Below are 27,867 nucleotides of genomic sequence, written 5' to 3' on the forward strand. Positions count from 1 at the left end.
CCTTCGGTTACTCTCGATATTATATATTCAGTTTCTGGACCAATGACCCGTATTATAATCTGGATAGAGCAACAACTCAATCCCACTGTGGCCACAGTTTTAGTGTCATTGCCATATACTGAATTGCGCCGTGAGATAACTTCTCCCGTACCCGGGAGTGATGAATCCTTTGTCAATCCACCATAGTCTTGATACACTTCTTGATATAGCCAATCACCACCGTACTGACAGCTCTGAATAGAACTGCGTTAGGCTAGTGTCAAACTGTACCAGTCGGTGCACAAGGCACTCCGGTGACCTCAAGTCTAAGGATCACATGCACCACCATTCGTTAGAGGATTTGTTCCATAGACACTGGGGTTACCATCCATATGGAATCCTCTGGTGGGTCAGTCCAGTGAACTTGCTGCGGTATATCCGCCTACAACAAGCACCCATGTGTTGCACCAGGTTGTCACCAAACAACCTTGACAAGTGAGATCAGTCACTGCCTTCCGACAGGGTCGTTCAACACTATGATAGCCTTACCGTATTATCTGTGCCCTTACTTCAGAATAATACTAGGGCTACAGACGTTTCTAGAGTGGCCACCATATGTGCTCATAGGGTTCTCACTATCAAGATTTGAAACATTTGATACCCTCGTCACGGTTCTACCATTCTAAGGACATATATCAATACATATTGCAATAATAATGATTTACGTGATATAGAATAAAATGCCTTTTATTATTGATTAATGAACATTATCACAAAGAGTCAATTCTACAATAATTGATTGGCTCTAGGGCATCTACTCTAACACGTAGGCCTTAGACTGGTCATCCTTCGGAGGAGGCTCTTGTCCTTCTTCCTCATCGGTATCATCAGCGTGGGCCATGGAAGCAAGGATGTCCTAATATTCATTCTGGAGGTTAGAGAGGTCAATCCCCGGATTCCTTGGTCGCAAGCTATAGATGGCCTATATTGCCCAGTCAATGACCTTCCTCTCGAGTTCAAGATTTTGCCACTTTATCTTATCAGTTAATGAAGCGACCCGCCCTTAGGAAAGTTCGAGGTCCATTTCTAGAGCTCTTTTCTACTCTCAGAATTTTTTCACAGTCAAGCTCTCTCTTCCTCCGCTTTCATGGCTCACTTAGAGTTTATCTTCATCTCTTGCTCTTTCTCGCCACACTCTTTGGTGAGTCTGGCCATTGTCCTTTGGAGCTCTTTGTTCTCCTCGCCTCTTTTCTTGAGCTCAGCCTTTTGGAATTCCACCATGCGAAGGGCATAATTTCTCTTTATCAAGTACTGATTCATTTGGACGTGAAATGCTTTTGCCTTTGTGTCCAGAGCCGCGAAGTTCTGCTTTAGCTTGGCATTCTCTTCCATCAGCTCATGGAACCCTCCAACAGAGTCCAGATTGATCTTCTGTTGGGCAATATGCAAGGCGAGCAGGGATTGCATGAGAAAAGAAACAAGAGTTAACCTCCATTTTCCCGAAAAATCTTAAAAGGTAAGAAAATCAACTGATATTGGGAAGTCCTCGATGAGAACGAGCTGTTTTACCTAGCTTTGCAGCTGAAGCACTGTAGTCATCAGGTCCTAGGGTGGGAAGCCATGAACTCCTCAAAGGCCACAGCCAGTTGGCACTCTTACACCATCGGCTGCAGGTGTTCCGGGGGTTGCCCCATGGAACCCAACATAAGCGTGTCTACCCTTGGAGGACTTGACATCTGGTCGACCTGTTGTTTGCTTGCTCTCCTTCGGGTAACCACAGCCTCCCTTTTTCCTCTGCGCGAGCTCTAGAGGATCTCCGAAATGCCAAGCGTGCGCCTCGAGGGCACCCCCAAGTGGAAAGTCTGGTAAGGCTGCGATCCCCCAGGCTGCACCCCTAAGCCCTCTGGCTCGGACTCCGATTCTTTAGCTTGCAGTTGCTTTCTTTTCTTAGTTTTCTGACCCATGGTTTTCTACTTAGCAGTGCGAGCAGCCGCAGGCCGAGAAGCTTCCCCATGTCGCTATATGGGTGTTCGCACATAAATTTGTATCCCTCCTATGGGGATATCACTAGGAATCGCTTTGGCTGGCTCAGTCGGGGTGACCCGGAGAAATAAGAACCCCCTTGTCCTCGTCGTTGGCCTTGGAACCCTGGGTGGCATGGTCGATGTGCGCCATGAAAGCATGTTAGCAAAAAGGTCACCATAGATAGAAGAAAGAGGTTCTAAGTATGAGGATACTTACGGACTAAGGGTTCCAGAGATGCTTTTGGATTGAAAAAAATCGTACTTCCCTAGGTTGGCCGTAGTCATGAGCAGTCTCACATTGCGACTCTACTCTTGTCAATTACCGAATGCCACAATTCGGTTAAAATCTGTCAGAGCCGTCAATCTGGTTATCTTATTTCCTGCAATGAGACAAAAAAGTTCGTTAGAAACAAAAATTGAAGGAAAAGGAAAAGTTTGCAAATTGAAAGAAAGGAAAACCTACTTGACTCCCTAAATTGGTAGACACCATTATACTCAAAAAAGAAAAATTTGGTTTCATAAGCCCCGATGTTACTAGGGTAAACAAATATTTCTCCCTCGATTGTGGATCATTTCGAAAGGTAAAAAGAATATTTATCCTTGCTCTTCTTTAAATAGTACGTGCATGCAAGTTCCAGTGCTATTAGCTCGCCAAGGCCATTTTCGCCACATGCGATATACATAGCAACAACTATCATATACGCATTAAGCGTCAATTGCAATGGCGTAACCTCGAAGTGGTCGAGGATCGATCTAATGAAGGGGTGAAAAGGTATCAACGCCACACATTTAAAGATCGCCTCAGAAATCACAGCCATTACCTTTAGGGAATTCTGAGCTGTATATGTCCTATGCTGGTAAACATCCACATTAAGCACGTACTAGTCCACTGCTTTCTGTATCTCGTCCCATGTGGCCACTGACAAGGTCTCTTGCACGAGACCCGTTGGGGCTCCCGACGCCAGCGAGCTCATCCCTTCGGTTACTCTGGTTGCTGAGGCATCCATTGCTCTTAAAGTCTGAAAAAGGGGTGACACGCAGAGATAATGTAATGCCCCACTTGAGGTACGTAGTTAAGATTTGTTGTATGGCTTAAATGTTCTTTGATTCAGCTTTAATCGAGTTTGTATGTTGAGTGATTGAGTGTTTGCCTTGAAATTGATTAAGATTTGAGGAATTTTGGAGTTGCAGGCGTCGCCGGGGCGAAGAAGAAGCTTCGCCGCAGCGAAGAGGTGTTACAACCATGGTGTAGCTGCTATAAGTTTTCGCTGAGGCGAAGAAAGTTCTTCGCCACGACGAAGAGTTGGCTGAGTTTGATTTTTAAGTTTTAGACATTTTCTTCCCTAAGGGCAATTTGACCATTCTAACCCTAATTAGTAGGAAAAGTGGGGAGTAAAATGTAAGGAAATTTCATGGAGAATATGTTGGTATAGGGGTGTGATTGTAATGAATCAAAGGATATATATGAATTTTCCAAGGAAGAGTAAGGGCAAAATCAGAATGCTTGCCCATAAGTTGAGTTGAAAGGATTTAAGTCATTGCAAACCCTTCATTCTTCTTCTCCACCGCCATTCTCCTTTCCTACTTCCTCTCAATTCCTCTTTCATTAGTTCAAGGATTTTTAGAGGGCTTTTTGGAGTGATTGGGGTAGAAAATTAAGCTAAAGCATCCTAAGATAAGGATTCTTGCTTTGGATGTGAGATTTTGTGTGTATATTTGTATATTAAAGTTGTATGGTTTCATTGTTTAAAGGGTAGAGAAAAGTCAAGCAAGCAAGAGGAAAAGAAAGTACTAGTGAGAGTTCTCCATTACAAGGTAAGTAAATCCCCACCCAAGTTAAGGTTTGAGAACTTTTTGAGTAGAGATTTAATAGCAATTATGTATGTATGTTAAGTGCATGTTATATGCTATGAAATTGAGATTAATTACCCATGTTATGATTGAATACACTTCATTTGAGAGAAGTGTTGATATGTGTTGAGAAGATGTAGTTGAGATGAGGTTTGGAAGGTTTGAGTAAGCCTTTTTAGAAGTGTTATTCCTTGGCAGGATTGATAGCTGTGTGAGGGAGTTTTCTCCCATTTGGGATGGTTAGAGAAAGAAATAGAGCTATTGTTATAGTATAGTCTTTATATGCACTTGAGTTGTTTGATGAAATGCCTAAGAGAGGTTTGAGTATGAATAATAAGCCTAAATACTTGCAATATTGCATGTTGGCATCTCATAAGTGCATTAGTGGAGATGAACCATCTATATGCCTTTATTGTGCATTGAGGTGTGACTTAAGAAAGAGTAGAAAACTTTGTGAATGAACTACTCTAAGAGTAGAAAGAATAAGAAGTGCTAGGGGTAGGTGCTTTGTGATCTCTACCCGATAGTTATGAAAACGAGTAGGTGCTTTGTGACCTCCACCTGATAGTTATGAGAAACGGGTTGATGTTTTGTGACCTCCACCCGATAGTTATGAGAAACGAGTTGATGCTTTGTGATCTCCACTCGATAGTTATGAAAGATGGGTTGATGCTTTGTGATATTCACCCGAAAGTCACGAAGAGTGGGTTGGCGCTATGTGAACTCTACCCAGCCGTGCCTCCGGCAAGATGAGGCCATGACTTATAGCAGAGGTTAATAAAAAGAAAGCTGTGTGAAAGAGAAACAGAAACAGAAATAGTGTAAGGAAAGAATTAAGAGAAATAGTTACGGGGATAGATAAGTAGAGGACTTACTTACTGAGCATTATTTTGTGCTCACTCCGTTATTTTTCCTTTGTGGTTGCAGGATCTAGGTGATGTTGCAGTCGGTTGGACATCAGCAAGCGAGGAGAAATAGCCACACTGTCCCCTGTTTTGAATGGCATTTTGTAAATGATACTTTTTTGTACAAAGAATGTAGATACATAATACAAGACAAATTTTTGGGCCCATTTACTTTTATTACTCTAGTATACAGCAGTTATTAGAAATAACTCAGTCTCCGTACAGTGTTTCATATGATGACGTGGAAAAGAAAAAAAAAAAAAACCCAAATGTGCCTTCCTTAACCCCTAGAAAAATCCTAAAAACCCTTGGGAATGAATCCCCAAGGATTCGTGCCCTAAGTTCTCACTCTTTATAAAGGAAAAAGCCCTATTCTCACCACTGTTCAGAAATATGCACCATAAAGGATTGCCTGACAGTTCATACCCACCATTATCGCAAGAGTCAAGCAATTAGCAAAATAATAAAAGAAAACGAAGGAGAAATCCTCCTTATCCCTTGGCTACTGGGAATGAACTTCCTATCGTAACGGAGAGTGCGCATCAACTGGAAGAAGGGCGGACTGATTTCATGAGTTTTTTGTTTTTTCTCTGAAAATATGAGTTCTGTGACAAAACTTGAAGCGAGCCTGGGATTTTATATGGGGAAAACAACGATTGGTTTTCCTAGGCAAGCGACGCTTGGGCGGGATACATTTCTCGCCATTGATTGCGACCACGTGTTGTTAATCCACGAGAAGAAGTAATATCCACGCTTCGTGAATGCCAATCAATGCTTCCCTCAATTGGATCAACCAAGTGTCAGCGCGATTATCTCCACCACATTAAATGTGCCCTCATTCGCATTTAATGCTCTAAAAGGGAATGCCGTTTCAGCATGGCTTGCATTTAATACGCATGGTTGGCACTTATTGCGCAATAGACACGTCTGTCAAAATAAAGATTATTTTATTGACTAGACTAGCTGTCAAGCACAATAGATGACATCTGAAAAGGTCGTTTGAGTAAAACACTATTTGTCGTGTATAGGTTTCAAGACGATGTGATTCCTTGCTTTCAATAAAAATGTGCTAAGTATTCTCAGGTCGCAAGCTGCGGATGAGATTCAAAGCATGTCGGTATGGCACTGGGTAGGGTTTGACCCAAGTCGTTGAACCTGTGGGAGAAGGCCACCTCAGGTCGCTTGTGCTATTCTTAGAGGTATATGCTGCGACATCCTTACAGCTCGATCAGCTCGACCAAACGTCATTTGGAACAAGTCAAGTTGTGGCATAATCATGAAGTTTTCAAGATTCAATCTTTAAACCTTAAAAACTGAGGGGCTTTTGTTATGCCTAAAAAGTTAGGGTTGACGTGGACTCTCGTATGTAAGAGCCAATTAGAATTCAGAGAGGCTTTGTGCCGTCTAGACGTTGCCACGTCGCACAATGATGGAAAAGGTATGATTCTCGTTAGTGCAGCAGGTGAATGCTAGGTTGTGAGTGGCTAGGAATCGTCCACTTGCCCAAGCCCTACGCAATTTAAAGATATCTTTCGTGCAGATAACCAATGGGAAGCGGGTTAGGAATTGTACCCCCCTTTCCAGACTGTAGGTTCATGATTATTACATTGAATCCTCCCACTATAAATAGAGGGCTCCTCTCTCATTTACGGGATTGACTTATCTTTAGTCCTAAACAGCACACACACACACACACACACATACACACACACACACACACACACACACTCTCTCTCTCTCTCTCTCTCTCTCTCTCTAGATTGTAACTCAGCTCACTACATACGACCTGACTGTAACCATCTATTAATACAATTACAGTGGACGTAGAAATCGCTTTTGAGCATCCAATCCACTTTAAAAACTGTCTTTTATTTACTCTCTTGCTACATATTTCCATATCATGTGTAACTTCTAAGCCTGCTTAGCATTTTGCTCGTGTGAGTCATTGGTGTCAAAATCAAGCATTAACACTTTTAAAACCTCTCTCAATTTCTTCAATGCTTTCAACGGTTTCCCTCTTCTGGGTTCCTCTAAATTTCCTGACTTCTCCATCTTTCTCTTTTTTCTTGACCGTAAAGCATCAGCAGATTCAATACAAGACTCTTTAGACCTTGTATTTTGATAAGAAAAAACAACTTCTTTAAGAATTCCTTCATCCATGCAAGCCTTGCAGGCTGTTTTAAGTGAGTAATAAACTTTCCCCCTCCATGACTTTTGTTTTAATTTTTTTTTTTTTAATTTAAACTATGGACGGTGAACGCTTGTCCATTTAGTATGGATGCTCGTCCATTGAATATGGATGGGAGTCCATGATTTTTGTTTTCATTTTTTTTTAATTTAAACTATGGATGGACGTCCATTATAGGTGGATGCCCGTCCATAATAAATGGACTCACATCCTTATAATATGGATATGAGTCCATTGTTATTTTCGTATAGACGAGAATTCATTTAAAATGAACGGCTATCCAATATTATGGACGGCCGTTCATATTTAATGGACGACCGTTCATTCGCGGAATATTCGTTAATGTGTTACGTGGCTCGTCTAACTCAGTTGACACGTCGTTCGGTATAAAATTTCGGTATAAAACATCGATGTCTGTAGCATAATTGACGAAAAAAAATATCTACCTCCTGCCTATTACCAACAAAACAATGTGTGATTCGGTTTTAAGTTAAACCATACAAAAATTACTGAACAACATCCACATTTGTTTTTCTATTTCCTTCACTTTATTCCTCCACCCTTTTGTCGGTGGTTTTAGTTTTACTACTAATCATATTAATTAATAATAATTAAATCAGATTTACTATCATCCATTCATTAAAAGTTAAGAGATAACATCATTAACAACAGATTAATCTACTAAGTTTATGATAAGATATTAAAATTGTTCATTTTTTTGTCTAATGCAACCGTATTTGGCTGATTAATATAAATATAAATGCACTTAGAATTTAGAAACGATAAAATGAGTTAATGGATAATAATGTTAAGAGAGAAAAGACACCCAAAAAAAAAAAAAAAGGAAACATTCCAAAGATTTAGCATGCCAAATAAATTACTAATTACTTCCCAAAAACATGCCTATACGATACAGTTACAATTTTACAAACACTCTCCATGTTCTACAGTTATAGGGACCAAACTGAACACACTATAACTTTCATCTTACGTACTTCTCCAAACACATTAAACTCCATCACAACCGTCCGTTTCTCCCGATTATCGCGCTAGTAGTCACATGCCACATGGACGTGTGGCCCCACACCCAACTTTCGATGTTTCAACATCTCAAAGTTATTTATTTAATCTTTACCGAAGTGTGGGTCCCACACTTAGCGCATTACGCACTCCTCAGCTGTTTAGCAAATGCGGCACCGTATAAATACACTTATTTTAAGAATATAAAAAGTGGACAGAAAAAAGAAAACGACACCGATATTTTCAACCAGCGTTTCGTGTGTCTGCGTATAAAATAATATTATTGTTTATTATTATATTGTAAATTAAGAAAAAAAAAATTTCAAAAAGAAATGAAAATCTAAAGGAGAGAGAAATAGAAGAGAGACGGTGATCTATTTAGTAGTTGGTGATGGCCATTTCTCTGTAAAAAGAAGCGAAAGTCAGAAAGGCTCCATTCTGAGCAAGCGTTTATTTTAATTAATTTTATTTTTGATTTTATGATATTAGTTTTCTTGTTCTTGATGATGACAATGAATCTAGGTTTTTCAGATATTCATTGACACGATTCATTTCCATTTTGGATCCGTCAAGGGTATATTATCTTTCCTGGTGTATCATTGCTTAGTTGATCAGGGAAAGAGAAAGATCTTCAACGCCATTGGTACGTGATCTCGTATTTGCCGGATTTATTCTTATTCTTGTATTTTTTCAATTAAAATAATGTAGTGTTTGTTTGCTTTGAGATTTGGATCGAGCTTACATTAGCTGATAAAAAAAATTTCTTGTTTCTGAATTTGCTTTTTACTGTTCGTTTTTACTAAACTAGGCCACTGCTAGTGCTGTCGAGTGACTTTGTAATTGCAATTTATGTTTAGTTGGTTGGACTTTGTATAGCGAAGGAATATACGATGTAGAGAAAAAAGAAAGAAGTGCTGAAGCTCAAATCTACTGATCTGCTCCTCAGTTTTCATTTTCAATGTGTTTTTAACATTTTATTTAATGGATTTAATTGCTTTAAAGAACTCTAAGCTAGTTGTGTTTGTTATATGTGTATGAATCTTCAAGTAGTTTCTGCTCCTTATATTTGTATTAAACTTCGTTAAGATCACATAATTTGTTGCTTTTTATGTATGGATATGTACTTTTTCTTCTTTTTGTTTTAACGAAAAATAATTTTTTTCCATGCATAACTGCTTTTGGTGGAAATCGACAGGTCCATCATGGCATTGAAAACAAATTCGTCTGATGGCAGAACTAGGAGTTCCGTACAAATATTTATTGTGGCTGGGTTGTGTTGTTTCTTCTATATTTTGGGTGCGTGGCAAAGAAGTGGATTTGGGAAGGGAGATAGTATAGCTTTAGAAATTTCTAAGAGTGGGGCAGATTGCAATATTGTCCCAAATTTAAATTTTGAGACCCACCATGGTGGTGAAGTGGAGACCATTGATGAATCTGAATCCAAACCAAAAGTTTTTGAGCCATGTAGTTCGAAATACACTGATTATACACCCTGCCAAGATCAAAGGCGTGCAATGACTTTTCCCAGGGAAAGCATGAATTATAGAGAGAGACATTGTCCTCCTGAGAATGAAAAGTTACACTGTCTTATACCGGCACCTAAGGGATACGTGACACCATTTCCTTGGCCAAAAAGTCGTGACTATGTACCATATGCAAATGCTCCATATAAGAGTTTGACAGTTGAGAAGGCTATTCAGAATTGGATTCAATACGAGGGCAATGTCTTTAGGTTTCCCGGTGGAGGAACACAGTTCCCGCAAGGGGCTGATAAATATATTGATCAGCTTGCATCGGTGATACCAATTAAGAACGGGACAGTTAGAACCGCCCTGGACACTGGTTGTGGGGTATGCTAACTTCCTCAACATTTTTTCTCAATTTGTATTCCATCTATCTTTTGTAAAACCAGAATCAGGTTGCATTTGTATCTGTTTTGCTTAGATCTTCTACTTACAATGGGTATTTTTGTGTAGGTTGCAAGTTGGGGTGCATACCTTTGGAGTAGAAATGTTATTGCCATGTCATTTGCTCCAAGAGATTCACATGAAGCTCAGGTCCAATTTGCTCTTGAAAGGGGTGTGCCTGCTGTTATTGGTGTTCTTGGTACCATAAAGACTCCATATCCCTCAAGAGCCTTTGACATGGCTCATTGTTCTCGATGTTTGATTCCATGGGGAGGAAATGGTAAGTATCATTGTTAAATATAATTATTTTTGGCGTGCTTGGAGAGAGCAATTAGTCTTTGCCATTTAATTTAATTTTTGTTTTTTTGCATTCTATTATTGCTACAAGTTGTGATAGCAGCAATTGAAGGTGATTGGATCTTGGAATTTTCTATTTGCAGGTGGAAGATATATGATGGAAGTGGACCGTGTCCTTAGACCTGGTGGTTATTGGGTTCTTTCGGGTCCTCCAATCAATTGGAAGGTCAATTACAAAGCATGGCAGCGTTCCAAGGAGGATCTTCAGCAAGAACAAGAAAAGATTGAGGAGCTGGCTAAACTTCTTTGCTGGGAGAAGATATCAGAGAAAGGTGAAATTGCCATTTGGCAGAAAAAAGTAAATGGTGATTCATGTCGTGGTAGAGAAGATGATTCTCGAGTTACTTTTTGCAAATCTTCTGATGCAGATGATGTCTGGTATGGCGTTGCACTTAAAATTTCATATCATTAAAAAAGTTTGCTTGTTGACAGGGTTTATTTAAGATATATGCATTGATATAACTTAATGAAAACAGATTTTACCTGATTTTTAATAGTGTCAATTTTAAATGGCAACATGCGTGTATTGGAACAATATATTTTAAATTATAAAGTTAATTATTTTTGTAGTATAAATATGTAATCAGTTAAATGTGCAATTCAAATTTTGATGTAACTGGAATTAGTCTCAGTTAAGAATAAGATGGTTTTTTGAAAACTGAAACGAGGTTTATCTGGCAATGGTTTGGCACGGATTAACTTCAATTTGGCACATAGATAATTGTGTCCCATTCTAGGCTAAACAAATGATTTTTTGATAAATTTTTTATTTGATTTATCATCCTTTTATGGTGGTTTCTAGGTACAAGAAAATGGAGACTTGCATAACTCCATATCCTGATGTTGCTAGTGGAGAACTAAAGCCATTTCCAGAGAGGCTTTATGCCACTCCTCCTAGAATTGCTAGTGGATCTGTCCCTGGAGTTTCTGTTGAGTCATACCAAGAGGACAATGCCAAATGGAAGAAGCACATAAATTCTTATAAGAAAATCAACAGACTTATTGACTCTGGAAGGTATCGCAACATTATGGATATGAATGCTGGGTTTGGGGGATTCGCTGCAGCACTTCAATCTCCGAAACTGTGGGTTATGAATGTTGTGCCCACTATGGCTGAGAAAAATACGCTGGGTGTTATATATGAGCGAGGACTGATTGGCATCTATCATGACTGGTACGAATTTCTGAACTTTTGTTGACTCTTCTCTTATTGTGATGGGCAGCCTCTAGCATGGTTTTTTTGGCATTCAAATTATGGCTTTGCCAGAAGTATTAGTTCTTTTGTTTGAATATTTTTGCAATTTTTTGGAACGTAGAGCAAGTATTGTGAGATGTGAAACTTCTAGATTTTAAGAATCTCTTATATACTAACTTGTGAGTTCTGTAATTGTGTAATGAAAATTTTGCTAGTATACTTTAGTAACTTACCATAAAGTTATCCCTATATTGTTTTGGATTTTAAATCAACATTATGTGCGCATTGTGTGCTTGACCAGAGTCTGTTTCAATTATTCTGTTCATTTTTTTTTTTCCAACTTTTGATCTTTCGGTATTACCTTCCATCTCTTTGTTTAGGTGTGAAGCCTTCTCCACTTACCCAAGGACATATGACCTTGTTCATGCCAATGGGGTTTTCAGTCTGTACAAGGACAAGTAAGTATTCCTTCTTCAAATGTGGATGTGGTTCATTGTCATCGTTGATAGGCTCTATTAAATGTGTGTTTTCACCCTCGCATAAGTTTACTTCTTGCATGTGTGTTTGCCTGCTATTTTCATTGAGTTGTATGGGCTACAACTACAATACTGATAGGTGCTGCGTAATATAGAGGATTCATTCTTACTAATAGGTGCCTCATTGCTAATGAAGTGGATTTAAGGGACAGTAATGAGATTATTTTGAGTGCTTTCATGTATGGGTTACCATTAAGACTTCTGTTGTGCAACATTGAAAATTATAGTTCCCTGCTAAACCATTATAAGCCAACTGCTGGGCAGTTCAATTCCCCTATTTGTTGAACACAGACTGAACTCAGAAATACTTGTGGTCAATTGAACCTGGTCAAAGCTTGGGTCTTTATGAGCTTATGGATTCACTAATCATAATTTTGTGATCATGTTACAATCTAATATTTAGAATCTATGCATGTTCAGCCATGCATGAGTTATTCATTTTTGTCATATTAACTCAATGGTGAAGTGGCTTTATTCAACTTGTTGAGCTATTTTTTTGAAGCTATTCCAACAAATTCTTTCGAATTAAGTGACCAAGCTCTGAAACAAGCTTTAGCTTGTCTTGTTTGTCGGAAATCCTATATGTGTCTCAGTGAACTGAACCTGAGTATCTCTAGCTTTTTAGTGCTTTCTTGGAGTCAGAGTAAGCAGCTTAGACTCATTGGGAATGATCCTGCTGTATCTCAATGGTGTTACCCTCATTACTTTGTAGATGAGTGTCGTTTTTCTGTGCATACTTGACTTTTTTGTTTCTTTTTTCACGAGCTTGTCAACAGTAGACCTTGGCATTTGCTTTTTTAGGTTGGTCTGTATAATTTTAACTTTTAAATGCTAATTGAATGATCACAGATGTAATGTTGAGGACATTCTTCTGGAGATGGACCGGATTTTGCGACCAGAAGGTGCAGTCATAATCCGTGATGAAGTAGATGCGATAATCAAGGTGAAGAAGATTGTTGGAGGAATGAGGTGGGACACTAAAATGGTGGATCATGAAGATGGTCCTTTAGTTCCCGAAAAAATATTGGTTGCTGTCAAACAGTATTGGGTTGCTGGTGGAAATTCAACAGCCACAGAGTAAACGGCATATGCAAAAGGATAATATTGTGGAATGGTTCAAAGCCAGCAATGCTCGGTGTTTGCACGTTCTGACACGAATTGATTTTATTTCAGCCAAAGCATTTTTGCTGCACAACAAGTACTTAAGATATAGGAATGAGTATTAAACGGTGAATCTTTAAGTAATTATTGATTTGGCCCGTGTTCTTTTGTAGTAATTTATAAAACATACAGAGCTAAAAAATTGTGATAGTAAGGTTTATGTTATCATTCATTTTTGGTCAGTTTTATTTATTTATTTTTATTTTATTTTTAAATTAAATTAAATTTATTTTGTCTGAGCATGATTTGCAAATTCTCTCTTTTATTGGATTGTTGAAACCCTAAAATTCAATTTGAAGCTAGGCACGGATTCTGTGTTATTTATTTGTTAGATTTGTGGAAATCTATGCTGCACACTGCACATAACTATGGCCACTGGGTTTTCACTTTCTTTCCTGTGCCAACATCTTTGAGCCAAAAATCTGTGTTTAAGAATATCATCAGAGGTACGTTTTATGCATATAATTTCTGGTATAACCATTAAGGTAATAGTTTTGTGTGGAAAGTCTCAATTATAGTCTCGTCACTCTTTTTGTAGAGGAATGATGTCCTTAATATAGTTTTTAAGCAAATAATAAAGCATTTGAAATGAAAGAAAGTTGAAGGTAAGAAAAAGAAAGGAAAATGTGGAAGGATGATTGTGATACCGTAACTTTACCTGACAAGCATGGCCACCTGAAGTGTTTAAGGGAGAAGTTGGTCAGCGAAGTCACGGGTTATTATCATCTACCCCGATTAGGAAGTTTTAAACACACCCAAGGTTTTGAGAAAGCATTATGTACCTTTCTAGACTATCGTTTACCCTTTTTAAAATTACAATAGGGTGTACCGATACTTGCATTCACGGGAGGTTTTGAAGTCATTTTGGTTTGAGAACCTTTAGACATATGCATATAGGTATAATCAAGAATTTTGATTAAGAAGTCCCTTAAAATATTCATTTTTTTTTTCCGCTAACCTTGACTGAAAAGAAAATTTATTAGAAAAATTAAAAGAATTCTTCTAGACATGGGACATGAGAAACCTTAACCCTCATAAAATTTCTTACTAAAATAAAATTGAAGGTAATTTGTAGAAAACCCTTTGCTTTTCACAGATTGAATGACCCCTTGGTATCGAAAATACAACCGTAACCCACATTCCGTTAAATAATGTCATGAAAATCTATTATATATTGAAATGACCTTTTCACCCATGGTTCAACTTAAACCTTAAAAACAAAACCAGAGCTAGCTTGTAGCCACTAACATTGAGACCTCCAATGGCCTTATGGCATTGCTATAGACCTCCATGGTAGCTGCTGAAGACCTTAGGGGCCTCGTGTCAGCCACTAGAGACCTTACAACAATTGTGAAAGGTTATTGGAGGCCTTGCAGTTGTGAAAGGCCAGATTTTCGCCTCTTAACACTCCCTTGAGGCCTCTAGTAGTTGGCGATGCTATTGTAGGTTAGCTTGGCTTGACGGTGAAATGGAAGGAAGAAAGAGTGGAGAGAAAAAAAAAATAATAATAAAATAAAATGCAGGAAGGGAGAAAAAAATAAAAGGAAAAATGTTATATAAACTTAGGTTTTTTTTTTTTTTTTTTTTTAAATAATAAATCTGATAGGTAAAAAAATGCTCTTCTTAAAAAATAAACATAACACTATACCTGTCCATAAGATAAATTTAACCAAAAAAATGAATGAAATGGGGCTTAGGTTGCAAGTTCAATTTAACTAAAAAAATGAATGAAATGGGGCCTAGGTTGCAATTTCCCTTATCTCTCTTCTACCTCATTCTTTCCTGTCTCATCGATCTTCTTTTTCCTTAATCTTCCTTGCATACAAAATTATGAATACAAATAAAGTTTTGACTATATAAATGAGATCATTAGAGATAAAATGTGATAAGTGATCTAGGGTGCCGCATATGAAATACAACCCAAGTTACATTATTCAAGCGGCTATATATTCCGAACAGACGTATAGTCAAAATGTTTTCGATATATGCATAGTCATACAGTATATTTACAAAGTATGAATCTTGTAAAAATACAAAAAGAGATGGTCTTATCATTTGTGAGTATGAGATATTGGATATGGGTGAGATACCTATGATAGGACCCCGCCCGTTACGCAAAAGCAGTTAGTTACCTTGCTAACTGCACATGAAGAAAAAGAAAAAGAGAATTAGTTTTTCATCTCTGGTTTTGCAATTTGGAGGATTTAGATTGGGAATTTTTTGTGCAACGCTGTACTTCAAGTTGGGTCTACAAAATGTATTTATGCTGTGAATTTATATTGCAATTCATTACATTTTGTACAAATAATGTGATTGCAATTAGGGACAAGTGTATAAGATCTTGAGAATTGATTTTGATAATCTCTGTGATTACATTTTACTCATTTTCCAACAAAATACAAATAATTATTAGGCAAATAAGAAAAATCATTTAACAACCACAGATCAACTACAAATCCAGTATAATCTGAAGCCAAATACATTAAGATTACGACGTATTAGCAAGGTGAAAATAATTACCAGGAAAAGATCTTCATTAGTAGTCAGTACAAAAGGGTTTTTGAGCTTCTTCTAGGCGCTTTGATGAGAGTTGGAACTTGGAGTTGGAACGCTGATGAGAAGAGAATGGAAGAATGAGTGTTCTAAGGAATTAAGGATTTACGATTTTGGCATTTAGCCATTTAGGCTTAATTTTTTTTAATTTTTCACGAGTATCTGTGGGTATACCTAACCCCCTCCCCNCCCATCACTATTAAGGAAAAACTCCAATGCATTTTAACCTCCCACTGGTAGAAGTATACCCTTCTCTTTGGTGAACAAAGTTCCAACAAACAGTGATTTTACTAAAACCATGGTGATGGAAGCATATGTGACTTAATATACTTTAATTGAGGGTTTGTTATTTAAAGTCTCACTAGATTATTATTTTTATTAGAATGACATTGTTTGGCATGTTATTGAACATTCAACCTTAGCATGCATTCTAAACAAAATATTAAAATGTGCCGGTACATGGCCTAACTAAAACTGATTTCCTCGAGCCTAGAGGAATCGGTGGGTCAGCTAGGGGTCCTGTAATAAAATCTTGAGTCTTCAAGTATGATTGTCTCTTCCTTGATTCGTCTTCAAGTACATTACAAAAACATCATATTAAACTTACAGTGAGAATAATTATACAAAAGTTTTACATCAATAAATTTAGAAACCTCGATTAACATTCGAAGGGAATGAGATGAGAAGAGAATGTACATCGAGAAGAGGAGAAAGGCAGGACACGCAGGCCTTATTTAATAAATTACAACCATACATACCCAAAAATTTTAAAACATTCACCATAGGTCTAAGGCTCATGTACCGAGCACCATGCAATATACAAACAAGTACATGACATACATTTCAAAAATAATCAATTTTTGAATTGGGTGAGTTAATTATTAATTACCCCCTGACAATTTGCAGATCTATATTTGGTCTAAAAGTTTTGAAACTTTTCAATCTGGCCCCTGTGCACTCGGAAGTGCGCTCACTGAGGTGATGGGTTAGATCGCTGCAGCATGCGTTGATTAACGTAGCATTCACACTCCACGTGCGTTCACCGCGCTGATGGGTTATATCGTCGCAACGAGCACTGATTGCAAACAGCGTTTGTAGCGACAATGGCTTATATCGCTGCAGCGAGCGCTGATTTTGCAATCAACATGTACGCCAACAACGCACGCCGCGGTGATGGTTTATATCGCTGTGGCGAGCGTACACTGATCTGTAGCAACAGAACAGTTCAAACAAAATATGCAAAAATCAGCATACACTGATCTGTAGCAACAGAACAATTCAACCAAAAATATGCCAAACGGTTTTTTGCAATCAATCTAAACTACTGATTTCAACAAAAATCCATAACCTAGTATATTCCAAAATTGCAGATCATCAACAAATTAAATTAACCAATTAATTGATTCTTTAAAACATGCTTTCAAGGTAGATTTTGTGCAAATTCATCAAGGCAACATGTTATCAATCAAATACATGTAATCAACCATTCACAAAAAACTGTAAAATCTGGTACCCTTGGCTCTGATACCACTGTTAGGAAACGACCAAGTTATGGCAGCGAAAAACAAAAATTATTTACAACATGGATCGTTCCTTAGAACCAAGATCAGGACACAAATTTACAGTTTACACATTAAATAAGAATTTGCAGATTTTCAGTTTAGAGTTTAAGAAATCATACGTACGTTTGGAGGCTCTTCCAACTTGTCTCTGAACGTATTTCGCTACCGACCCAAGAGTAGGATCGAACCAATGTAGTCCACACGAAGATAACTCCAAGGAACTAGAAAGGGATTTGCTAGATCCTCTTTAGCCTTAATAACCAAGAAGAAATCAAGCAAACTTTGATTTCAATCAAAAATACAAACTGGCGTGAGAGAGAAAAGAAAGGGGCTGGAATTTTATTTCATTGATTTGAATGAATAATTTAGTTTAATTCCCAAAGTGTTGCCCTTATATAGTGCACACTTTGACCTATTCGTTTATGGAATAGCCTTGGGCTCTAACCCAAACACCCCTTGTATCCAAACAGCCCCATTTAGATGTTTTAATAATTATTATTGTTATTTCAATTAAATTCAATTAATATATATATTTCATATATTAACATTTAATAATAACAATAATTCATTTAAATATATGCGAACACATATTTAAATATAATTTCACTTATTTAATTTTATTAACAAATTAAATAAAGGCTACGACCTTAGCAAATTTAATTGCACTATAAAATTACCAAAATACCCTTTCGCCTAAAAAGACGAAAACGCCATTCTTGTAAACTGGTTCTCAAATTATCTTCTATGTGTGTGACCCGTAGGCTCCTCATCATACCGATAGTGTGTAGTATTGCGATCAACACCAATTAATCGTCTCACTACACACAGACCAAGATTGGCCCCTAGCAAGGCATCATGGCCACTCGATAGATTCGAATTCAGCGAAATAGCTACCTGTCAATAATATGGTTACCGTGCAATCTGATCCTTTCATCATCTGTTATCTCTACGAGACCGAGGCATAGAAATAATATCAACCTCGGTTACTCTCGATATGTATGTATTCAGTTACTGGACTAATGACCTGAATAATAATCTAAATAGAGCAACAACTCAATCCCACTGTGGCCACAGTTTTAGTGTCATTGTCATTTACTGAATTGTGCCGTGAGATAACTTCTCCCATACCCAGGAGTGATGAATCATCTGTCTATCCACCATAGTATTGATACTCTCCTTGATGCAGCCAATCACCATCGTATTGACAGCTCAGAATAGAACTGCGTTAGGCTAGTGTCAAACTACACCAATCGGTGCACAAGGCGCTCTAGTGATCTCAAGTCTAATGATCACATGCACCACCATTCGTTAGAGGATTTGTTCTATAGACACTGGGGTTACCATCCATATGGAATCCTCTGGTGGATCAGTCTAGTGAACTTGCCTACAGCAAGCACTCATGTGTTGCACCAGGTTGTCACCAAACAACCTTGACAAGTGAGATCAGTCACTACCTTTCGACAAGATCGTTCAACACTATGATAGTCTTACCATATTTTAACTGTGCCCTTACTTCAGAATAATACTAGGGCTACAGACGTTTCTAGAATGGCCACCATATGTGTTCATAGGGTTCTCACTATCAATATTTGAAACACTTAATATCCTCGTCACGGTTCTATCATTCTAAGGACATATATCAATACATACAATGATGATTTACACGATATAGAATAAAATGTCTTTTATTGATCAATGAGCATTATTACAAAGAGTCAATTCTACAATAATTGATTGGCTCTAGGGCACCTACTCTAACATGTCGTGGTGAGGGATTGATTGTTGGTTTTGATATGTTTATGGAACAAGAATCAAGTATTACCCTAGGGAAGTCATAATTGGATTGTTACTTAGAGGAGAAACTTTTGCCTAGAACTCTCGACTTTGATGTATTGGCTTGGTGGAAGTTAAATGGGCCTAAATATCCTATCTTGTAGAAGATTGTTGGAGATATCTTTGCTATTCTTGTCTCTATAGTTGCTTTTGAATGTGCATTTAGCACTGGTGGAAAGGTAGTAAGTCCACATCGCTATAGGCTTCATTCTGATACATTAGAGACATTGATGTGTTATCAGAATTGGTTATGGGCTGATATAAAAGGTAATCGAATCAAATTTTTATTCTTCAGCAATAAAAAATAAAAACACATCTTCAACATTAATAAAAATTTATTAAATTGTGTTAGTCTTTAATGTACATTTTTTATTCTTATGTTAGGCCAAGATTCTTATTCAATAATTTATGATGATAGTGATACAGAAGATGAGGTATAAATTAATTATAACAGTATGGTGAGTGATTTTTGTATTTTTGATGGTTTGTGGGTTTTTAAAAATGATAGAAAATTTTCTCAAGAATGTATTGAAAAAGGAAAAATAAAAAATAAAAAATCAAGGAGGTTTTTAATACGTTTTCCGAAAGTTTGGGGGCTTTGAAATCTATTATATCTTTCAGGGAGGTAAATGGAAAAAGGCCTTAAGCAAAAATTACAAAAAGGTGGTTGTCCAACTGAGAGGGGCTTTGCAGGCGTTAGTGAGCTCACTGAGAACCGACTGCTTATCCATCCACTGACGAGCGGGACGTATTTGCCGCTCTGTGAAACCAGTCTCACGCTGTGAGCTCCACTTTCCTAGCAGCCCAGGCCTTCGGCCAAGTCGTTTTGTTCAACTCTCAACTTGAGTCGAGCAGGCCAGTATACAAGTCAACAAGCCCGACCTGTAAAGTCCAGCCAATGTCCACCCACCTTGATATAGAAAGCCCAAGTTACCGAGTTCGGCTATAACAACCTTGGAGCAGCTCATTTATTAACTACAGTTTTCTCATGTGCTTTCTGGATATGGGAAAGGTTGTCCATTTGAAGTAACTTTGATAGAGCTCATTTTTTTCAGTGCAATGTATTAAAATATTATAGGATTGTCTTATTGAATAGTACGGATTGGAGTTACGTAAATGAAGATGAAGTGAGCCTGTTGGTGATGGTAGGGAATGGGGTAAACTTTATGTGTGGACTAAATTTGAGGAAGGCTGGTAGATTTATGGCATAGATTGTGATGGCGGGATTGTTATTCTTGAATGGTATCTGTCGGCTAGATAGTCCAGTACGGATACGAATGTATACGTGTTCCATTTCTAACCTTATATCCTCTGTTTTGATTAATATGAATTGAACCCCAGTTGGGTTTTATAAATTAAATTTATTAATTAATGTAGCATCTCTTACCGAACTAGCCAGGCAAAACATGTTACTGCAGTTTGGTTCTGGTCATTTCATGGCTAATATATCGCACTGATTGATGCTTAATCATTTTGAAAAATCAACTACAACTTGCTATGACACTATCACATGGTTAATGAAGAGATAGGTACCAACACAATGACTCAATACAGATTATGTTTAATATTAATGGTCTTTTCTTGAAGAAATTAACAAAATGAATTATTGATGGTATAAAACCATTGAAAGATACATTTGATCATATTGTTGAAAATTTGATAATCATCCTGTAGATTTTTTTGTTATTAACATGTCAATCTAACTGAAAATTTAAGCAACATGATATCATATCCACCATTAATATGGAAAACAAATAAATATTAATGTATCGATATCATACCTACTGTTAGACATTTTATTAGAATTCAATTAGGTCACACCACAAGTAACGGCCTACCCCTTTTAACATCTTGCATATTTGACAACTCTACTTATACAAACTATTTTCTCACTAAACCCACCACCCTACTTCCCTCTCAATTTACAAATTCCATTTCTTCTTTCTTAGCTACCTAATTTCAGCCATTGGTTACTTGAAGCTTCTTCATGTTATGTTTCTTTCATGTTAAGTTTCTTTCAGTTCAGTTGGGTAGCTTTAACAAATTCTTGCTGTCCCTAAAAGAAACTACCATGTATTCTCTACAGCTTAATGCTTCCAGATTTTNGCCCGACCTGTAAAGTCCAGCCAATGTCCACCCACCTTGATATAGAAAGCCCAAGTTACCGAGTTCGGCTACAATAACCTTGGAGCAGCTCATTTATTAACTACAGTTTTCTCATGTGCTTTCTGGACATGGGAAAGGTTGTCCATTTGAAGTAACTTTGATAGAGCTCATTTTTTTTCAGTGCAATGTATTAAAATATTATAGGATTGTCTTATTGAATAGTAAGGATTGGAGTTACGTAAATGAAGATGAAGGGAGCCTGTTGGTGATGGTAGGGAATGGGGTAAACTTTATGTGTGGACTAAATTTGAGGAAGGCTGGTAGATTTATGGCATAGATTGTGATGGCGGGATTGTTATTCTTGAATGGTATCTGTCGGCTAGATAGTCCAGTACGGATACGAATGTATACGTGTTCCATTTCTAACCTTATATCCTCTGTTTTGATTAATATGAATTGAACCCCAGTTGGGTTTTATAAATTAAATTTATTAATTAATGTAGCATCTCTTACCGAACTAGCCAGGCAAAACATGTTACTGCAGTTTGGTTCTGGTCATTTCATGGCTAATATATCGCACTGATTGATGCTTAATCATTTTGAAAAATCAACTACAACTTGCTATGACACTATCACATGGTTAATGAAGAGATAGGTACCAACACAATGACTCAATACAGATTATGTTTAATATTAATGGTCTTTTCTTGAAGAAATTAACAAAATGAATTGTTGATGGTATAAAACCATTGAAAGATACATTTGATCATATTGATGAAAATTTGATAATCATCCTGTCGATTTTTTTGTTATTAACATGTCAATCTAACTGAAAATTTAAGCAACATGATATCATATCCACCATTAATATGGAAAACAAATAAATATTAATGTATCGATATCATACCTACTGTTAGACATTTTATTAGAATTCAATTAGGTCACACCACAAGTAACGGCCTACCCCTTTTAACATCTTGCATATTTGACAACTCTACTAATACAAACTATTTTCTCACTAAACCCACCACCCTACTTCCCTCTCAATTTACAAATTCCATTTCTTCTTTCTTAGCTACCTAATTTCAGCCATTGGTTACTTGAAGCTTCTTCATGTTATGTTTCTTTCATGTTAAGTTTCTTTCAGTTCAGTTGGGTAGCTTTAACAAATTCTTGCTGTCCCTAAAAGAAACTACCATGTATTCTCTACAGCTTAATGCTTCCAGATTTTGGTAAATTTCCCGCTGCTGGGTCATTTTCATTTTTTCTTTTTGTAGTTTAGTGCTTTCAGCAACCTGCTTTTTGTTTTTGTGCAACCAAATTTCCAAAAAAAAAAACTCCATGGCTATGATTACCATAACATCAAACTGTAAGACAAGCCTCTCACAAACACTGCCCTATGGAAGTAACAATAACAAGCTTCGCGAGGCTTCATTTTCTTCATACCTGAACAGCGCCGAAGAGACTTTTGTACGTAAACTTGCAGCGTCAAGTCCTATAATGGGTGGCCAAGACGACAATCTTTGCTCAGAAAGAAAGGGACAAAAAGATGGAGAGATTGGAGTATTTAGTGCTGAGAAATACTTTAACGGAGCAATGGATGACAGTCCGAGAATTGTCAAAGTTGGTGCAAGAAACTACCCTTACGTGAAAGATCAAGAACGAACTGATCCAACTCTAGTGAAACCAAGAATTCAGGCAGCTGGAACTCCAAGCGTTCGTTCTGAATCAAGTTGGAACAGCCAAACTGCTTTACTGCAGAGTGTTCTGAAGCATAATAATCCTAATCCTAATCCTAACCCATCTATGAAGAACACAAAAAAGCTACAAGGGAATAGGTTTTTCGCTGGTCTCAGATGTAAATGTTATTGTTCTGATAAAGATTCAGTTGATATCAATGAACATGGTGGTGAAACCAATTTCAAAAGAAGTGCTGACAACGGTACAGTTCAATCCAAAACAATAAACACTACAGAACCGATGAGCAAACCTGCAGTAAAAGAAAACTGCTTTAGTTTTCCGAGTATGAGTTCTGAGACCATTAAAATACATTCTCAAGAAATTGAAGAAGAAAAGCCAAGGAAGTCAATTGAGGTGTTTGGTTGCCCTATGGTTGAAAAGAGAAACAAGTCTTTAAGCGTCGAGAGAAGGGAGACGATGTTATGCTGGGAGGATGCAAGTCCAAGAAGAGAGGAAATTGAATTTTCAGCAACAAGTCATGGTGATAACTACTTCGAAACCGAGAGTGATGCAAGTTCAGACTTGTTTGAAATAGAGAGCCTCACAGGGAAAGGCAAAGGCAACCCTTTTCTTGCAAGGCAAGGATCAGATGCCACATCTGGTTGTGTCACTCCAACAGCTTATGCACCCAGTGAGGCGAGCATCGAATGGAGTGTAGTCACTGCCAGTGCTGCAGATTTCTCAGTCATGTCAGATTGCGAAGAGGTAAGAGCCGCAGTAACTGCAACAAGTCCTGTGAAAACGTTTTCAAATATTGCTAAAACTAGGAGTATTACAGCTGAGTTACCAAAGGTTAGACGTCCAAGTATTTTGTTGGGTTGTAAGAATGAGAAGGCTGTTAGAGTTGCAGGAGATGCACATTTGACTAGTCCAAATCAGAAGGCAAATAATAATTATGAGCCAAGAATTCGTCGAACGTCTGATTCATTTGCATCAGCTGTGGCTGTGACGAGGTTTCAAGCTGAGACTAAAATTACAGATTTTGATTCCAGACAAAGGCAACATGCTCTTGCCGCAGCTGCCAACCGCACCCACTCACTTTCCAGATCCATCTCACCATGTGCTTCTCATCTTTTGTACATTCAGTGATTAGAGTCGGCTCCAGTTGGTTTCAGTTAAGGTTTTTTGACCATGTATGATCAAAATAGATGTGAGTTGTACCGTTTCTTGCAATTCCAGGGTTACTTATTATCATTTGTACTAGTATTTTAATAAACATTTCATAGTTTCCAAAAACTACCTTTCCATTTCCCCAGCAATAAACTCTATTCTCATCAAAATCCTTATGCCTTTTTCTTTTTTATTGTTAGATTTTAAATATTAGGTTGTGTTTGGTACGGCATCCTCGAATAGAGAGTTTTTGTGAAATTTTTGTTAGTTTGTTTGATTAGAAAATTTCAATACTTTAGTGGATCGTGTATTTATGAACTTAACCAATTAAAATCTGCTTTAAACCTACAAATCCTTGATTATTAAGAACTGATAAACTTATCTCATTAATCGGGCAAATTTGTTTACCCTTTTTGTGGCATTTTAGGGGGGCTACAAGGCTAGCTTTTGGTCTCGTATCTTTAGCAATATATGTCTTGAGGAACATAAGAAACGTTTTTCGTACCCTAGAAAGTGCTGGATTCGTTATCGTTTTCGTTTTCGTTGTTGAGCTTTTCTAAATATTCAGTTTATGTGAGGACCAGATGTAAGAGATATGAAAGAGCTAAAGCTTTTACTAGCGCCTTTCGGTCTCAGCACAATAGTAGAGCAACGAAAGTGACGAAAATAGAAAGAAGTAGGAATTCTCGATGTGAAAACACAAAAACAAAGGATTATTATAGGGCACTCGGACTCGAACCGAGACGCTCAAGCAGCGTGTCTACTTATATCATCATTCATCACCATGGCGGCTTGCTACAAATCATAATAATTAGCCTATAAATATCAAGTGCTTAAACCCTGGATATAAATTTTTTCAGAGAAGAAAAGTTATATTTGATGGTGATTACATTACAGGTCATGTATTAGAATTAAATTTGCCTCCGATGCATTAAGTTATGGTTGGATAAAGGAACCTTTCAATCGCAATATGTATTAGCAACAAACCTTCAAGTAAAGAATGTTGATTACAGTGACATTCACTGGACATTATCAAACCAGTGTCCACATGGAGAATGTAGGCTGCTTCAATCAATTAATTCTGTAACTACCTAATGAATATGCTGGTCCATGTTTTCATTACTCATATAATTTATTCGAGAAAAATTTAAAGCATCTCTAGAAGAAAGATACAGATAGATGTGTGTTGGGTAACAAAACGAAAAAACCCATTATCAGAATGTTCATGAAAAGCTGAAAGCATAGGATTGCTTGATAAGATTAGTGAAAAAAGCAATTAAACTCAAATTGTAATATGAATTGTAGTAAGGTCGGACATTGTATTAGTTGCAATAAGGGTGTTTATTTCTGTTTATAGTTTTAATAGATTGTAGTGCAGAGCAACCTCTCGTTTAACATGTGTCCATTCCAGAACTTTAATGAGTGGACCGAACCATTAATGAGAATGGTTTTTCAAATACAAATTTCTCTTCCTACCATTTGTTTAATGGGCTAGGGACAGCCATGTGAATAATAGGAGAAAGAAGTGAAGGTAGATGTATCATAATTGCAGCAAAAAGGGATACTTTGAAAATCTCCGACAAAGGGCATAGAATTCTGGTAAATTTATTGTTGGAAGAAACTTTTTTGTGGTTAGAAGTAGAAGATCGATCAAATAATGGCAGTGATGGAGATGTTATAAGCCTAGAGATAAGGGTTGGACCACGTGGAACACAGAATGTTTAATGCTAACCAATTGGGTTGTAACTGGTGAGAGAAATAAAAATTGCTTTTGATGGGACATTGGACATGGGGTGAAGATGAACCATCAAACAATCGATAAAGCTTGAAAAAAGGCATATACATAGAAAAGGACCAGCGATTATATTCATAACCCTAAAAAGTCTGGAATATTTTGGCTCCTGATTAACGATTAACAGGGAAATCATGGTCCCTCTTTAAAATCGCAATAGTAACAGTAAATCCAGGGTTGTCAGACGAGTGGAGTAGCTTATGAGCTAGCTTGACTCAACTCGTCTGATGCTCGTTTATGGCTCGGCTTGAGCTCGCCATATAAAACGAGCCGAGTTCAATCAGGGGGAGGCTCGGCTCTAGGCTTGCGAGCATGAGTTGGCTCGCATAAGGAGGGTTATTTTTGTGAGTTTTATAAATTATGGGGGACTAAAGGGTTATATTCAAGTTTGAAAATTAAAAAAACATGACATTTAACCCCCCCTAAGTAATTAGTTGTAAAACAAAACCAAATCCCTAAACCCCCAAATCAATTTCCCCAAATCCACAAACACTAACGCTAAACCCCCAAATTGATAAATCCCTCCACCATGTAATCTCGCCATTTTCTTCCCTATTCTTGCCATCAGAAGCGGCGCAAACACCGATGCCGATCGATTGACGACATCCACGCTTCAACTTTCAGTTTTTCATGCTAACGCCAGACGAAATTTAGCCGTGAAACCATTTCTCTCCAACTCTAGTGCTTCAGTCGACGGGTTCTGCAAAAAAAGTGAGAAATTACTTCAATTCAGACTTAAATGGAGTACTACGGCTACATGACAGCCTACTAAAGTTTCCAGAACCCATTCTTGATAATTTTGCTTATTCAAAATGATTGCTAATTTTTTATTCCTTTTGATTGTGCCATTGGATAGTGATTGCTAGTTTAATTCTTCTGTGTATTTGGTTTGCTATAATATAAAGAGAGGTATAAAATTTTCTGACTTTGGCTACTGCCTTGTGCCTTCTATTTGTTGATAATTTTCTAGGTTGAGTCGAGTGTTGTTATTGTTGTGGTTTGATAATTTGAGGTTTATGCCACTATTTGTACTCCTGCAAGAGTACAATGTATTCTAATAAGCTTGATATTTTTGCTGATGTTTTTGAAACCTCAACCTTTGCATCTATAACAGATTGTTGCAACATGTAGGAGCTTCTTTGATTGTTTATTTCTTTGACTTATCATATATTGCATCTATCAGTATAATTCTTATTATATATGTTTCATATGGTTTGTTGATGATATGAGTTGAGCAGTTAATTGCACTTATATTAACGGTTGTTTTCATTTTTCAAATATAGGTATGGAAATGGAAGGCAGTTCCAAACTCCTCGACATTGGATGATGATACAATTACAGTAAGAGTGGTAGATCATTGTACCATGTATGCAAGCATGACTCGATCCACGGAACAAAGTGTTAGTAGCCCAGAAAATGTAGAGGAGAATGACAATCCACTTCACAGGAGAAAGAGAGCCAAGACATCAGCGGTGTGGACATAATTTAAGGAGATGGTTCTCCCTGATGGTACAAAGAAGGTGAGTGCATCCACTATAAAACCTATTAGATTAGATGCCCTAGAGCCAATCAATTATTGTAGAATTGACTCTTTGTAATAATGTTCATTGATCAATAAAAGACATTTTATTCTATATCAATCATCATTGTATGTATTGATATATGTCCTTAGAATGGTAGAACCGTGACGAGGGTATCAAGTGTTTCAAATCTTGATAGTGAGAACCCTATGAGCACATAAGGTGGTCATTCTAGAAACGTATGTAGGCCTAGTATTATTCTGAAGTAAGGGCATAGATAATACGGTAAGGCTATCATAGTGTTGAACGACCCTGTCGAAAGGCAGTGACTAATCTCACTTGTCAAGGTTGTTTGGTGACAACCTGGTGCAACACATGGATGCTTGCTGTAGGCAAGTTCACTAGACTGGCCCACTAGAGGATTCCATGTGGATGGTAACCCCAATGTCTATGGGACAAATCCTCTAACGAATGGTGGTGCATATGATTCTTAGACTTTAGATCACCAGAGCGCCTTGTGCACCGATT

General features: G+C 37.4%; 2 protein-coding genes across 2 annotated transcripts; both read left to right on the forward strand.

Annotated features, from left to right (window-relative positions):
- Nucleotides 1-8,275: 8,275 nt before the first annotated feature.
- Nucleotides 8,276-13,151, forward strand: LOC116119708 (probable methyltransferase PMT2). Its single transcript, XM_031405659.1, has 7 exons — nucleotides 8,276-8,610; nucleotides 9,163-9,817; nucleotides 9,944-10,154; nucleotides 10,315-10,609; nucleotides 11,034-11,405; nucleotides 11,807-11,884; nucleotides 12,812-13,151. The coding sequence occupies exons 2-7, from the start codon at nucleotides 9,170-9,172 to the stop codon at nucleotides 13,041-13,043; spliced, it is 1,836 nt and encodes a 611-aa protein (XP_031261519.1). The 5' UTR covers nucleotides 8,276-8,610; nucleotides 9,163-9,169; the 3' UTR covers nucleotides 13,044-13,151.
- Nucleotides 13,152-22,425: 9,274 nt separating this feature from the next.
- LOC116119721 (protein PHYTOCHROME KINASE SUBSTRATE 1-like) lies at nucleotides 22,426-24,115 on the forward strand. The gene has a single exon (XM_031405667.1). The coding sequence runs from the start codon at nucleotides 22,519-22,521 to the stop codon at nucleotides 24,004-24,006; it is 1,488 nt and encodes a 495-aa protein (XP_031261527.1). The 5' UTR covers nucleotides 22,426-22,518; the 3' UTR covers nucleotides 24,007-24,115.
- Nucleotides 24,116-27,867: the final 3,752 nt, after the last annotated feature.

Source organism: Pistacia vera, unplaced genomic scaffold, assembly GCF_008641045.1.
Source record: "Pistacia vera cultivar Batoury unplaced genomic scaffold, PisVer_v2 Contig900, whole genome shotgun sequence".
Classification (NCBI taxonomy): domain Eukaryota; kingdom Viridiplantae; phylum Streptophyta; class Magnoliopsida; order Sapindales; family Anacardiaceae; genus Pistacia; species Pistacia vera.

What these genes read in the sequence shown, in the direction of transcription:
- LOC116119708 (XM_031405659.1), top strand. Translation starts at nt 9,170, where the DNA reads ATGGCATTGAAAACAAATTCGTCTGATGGCAGAACTAGGAGTTCCGTA. An exon ending in CCCTGGACACTGGTTGTGGG is followed by an intron (nt 9,818 to 9,943) that starts GTATGCTAACTT and finishes ATTTTTGTGTAG; the next exon opens with GTTGCAAGTTGGGGTGCATA. An exon ending in ATTGGCATCTATCATGACTG is followed by an intron (nt 11,406 to 11,806) that starts GTACGAATTTCT and finishes CTCTTTGTTTAG; the next exon opens with GTGTGAAGCCTTCTCCACTT.
- LOC116119721 (XM_031405667.1), top strand. Translation starts at nt 22,519, where the DNA reads ATGGCTATGATTACCATAACATCAAACTGTAAGACAAGCCTCTCACAA.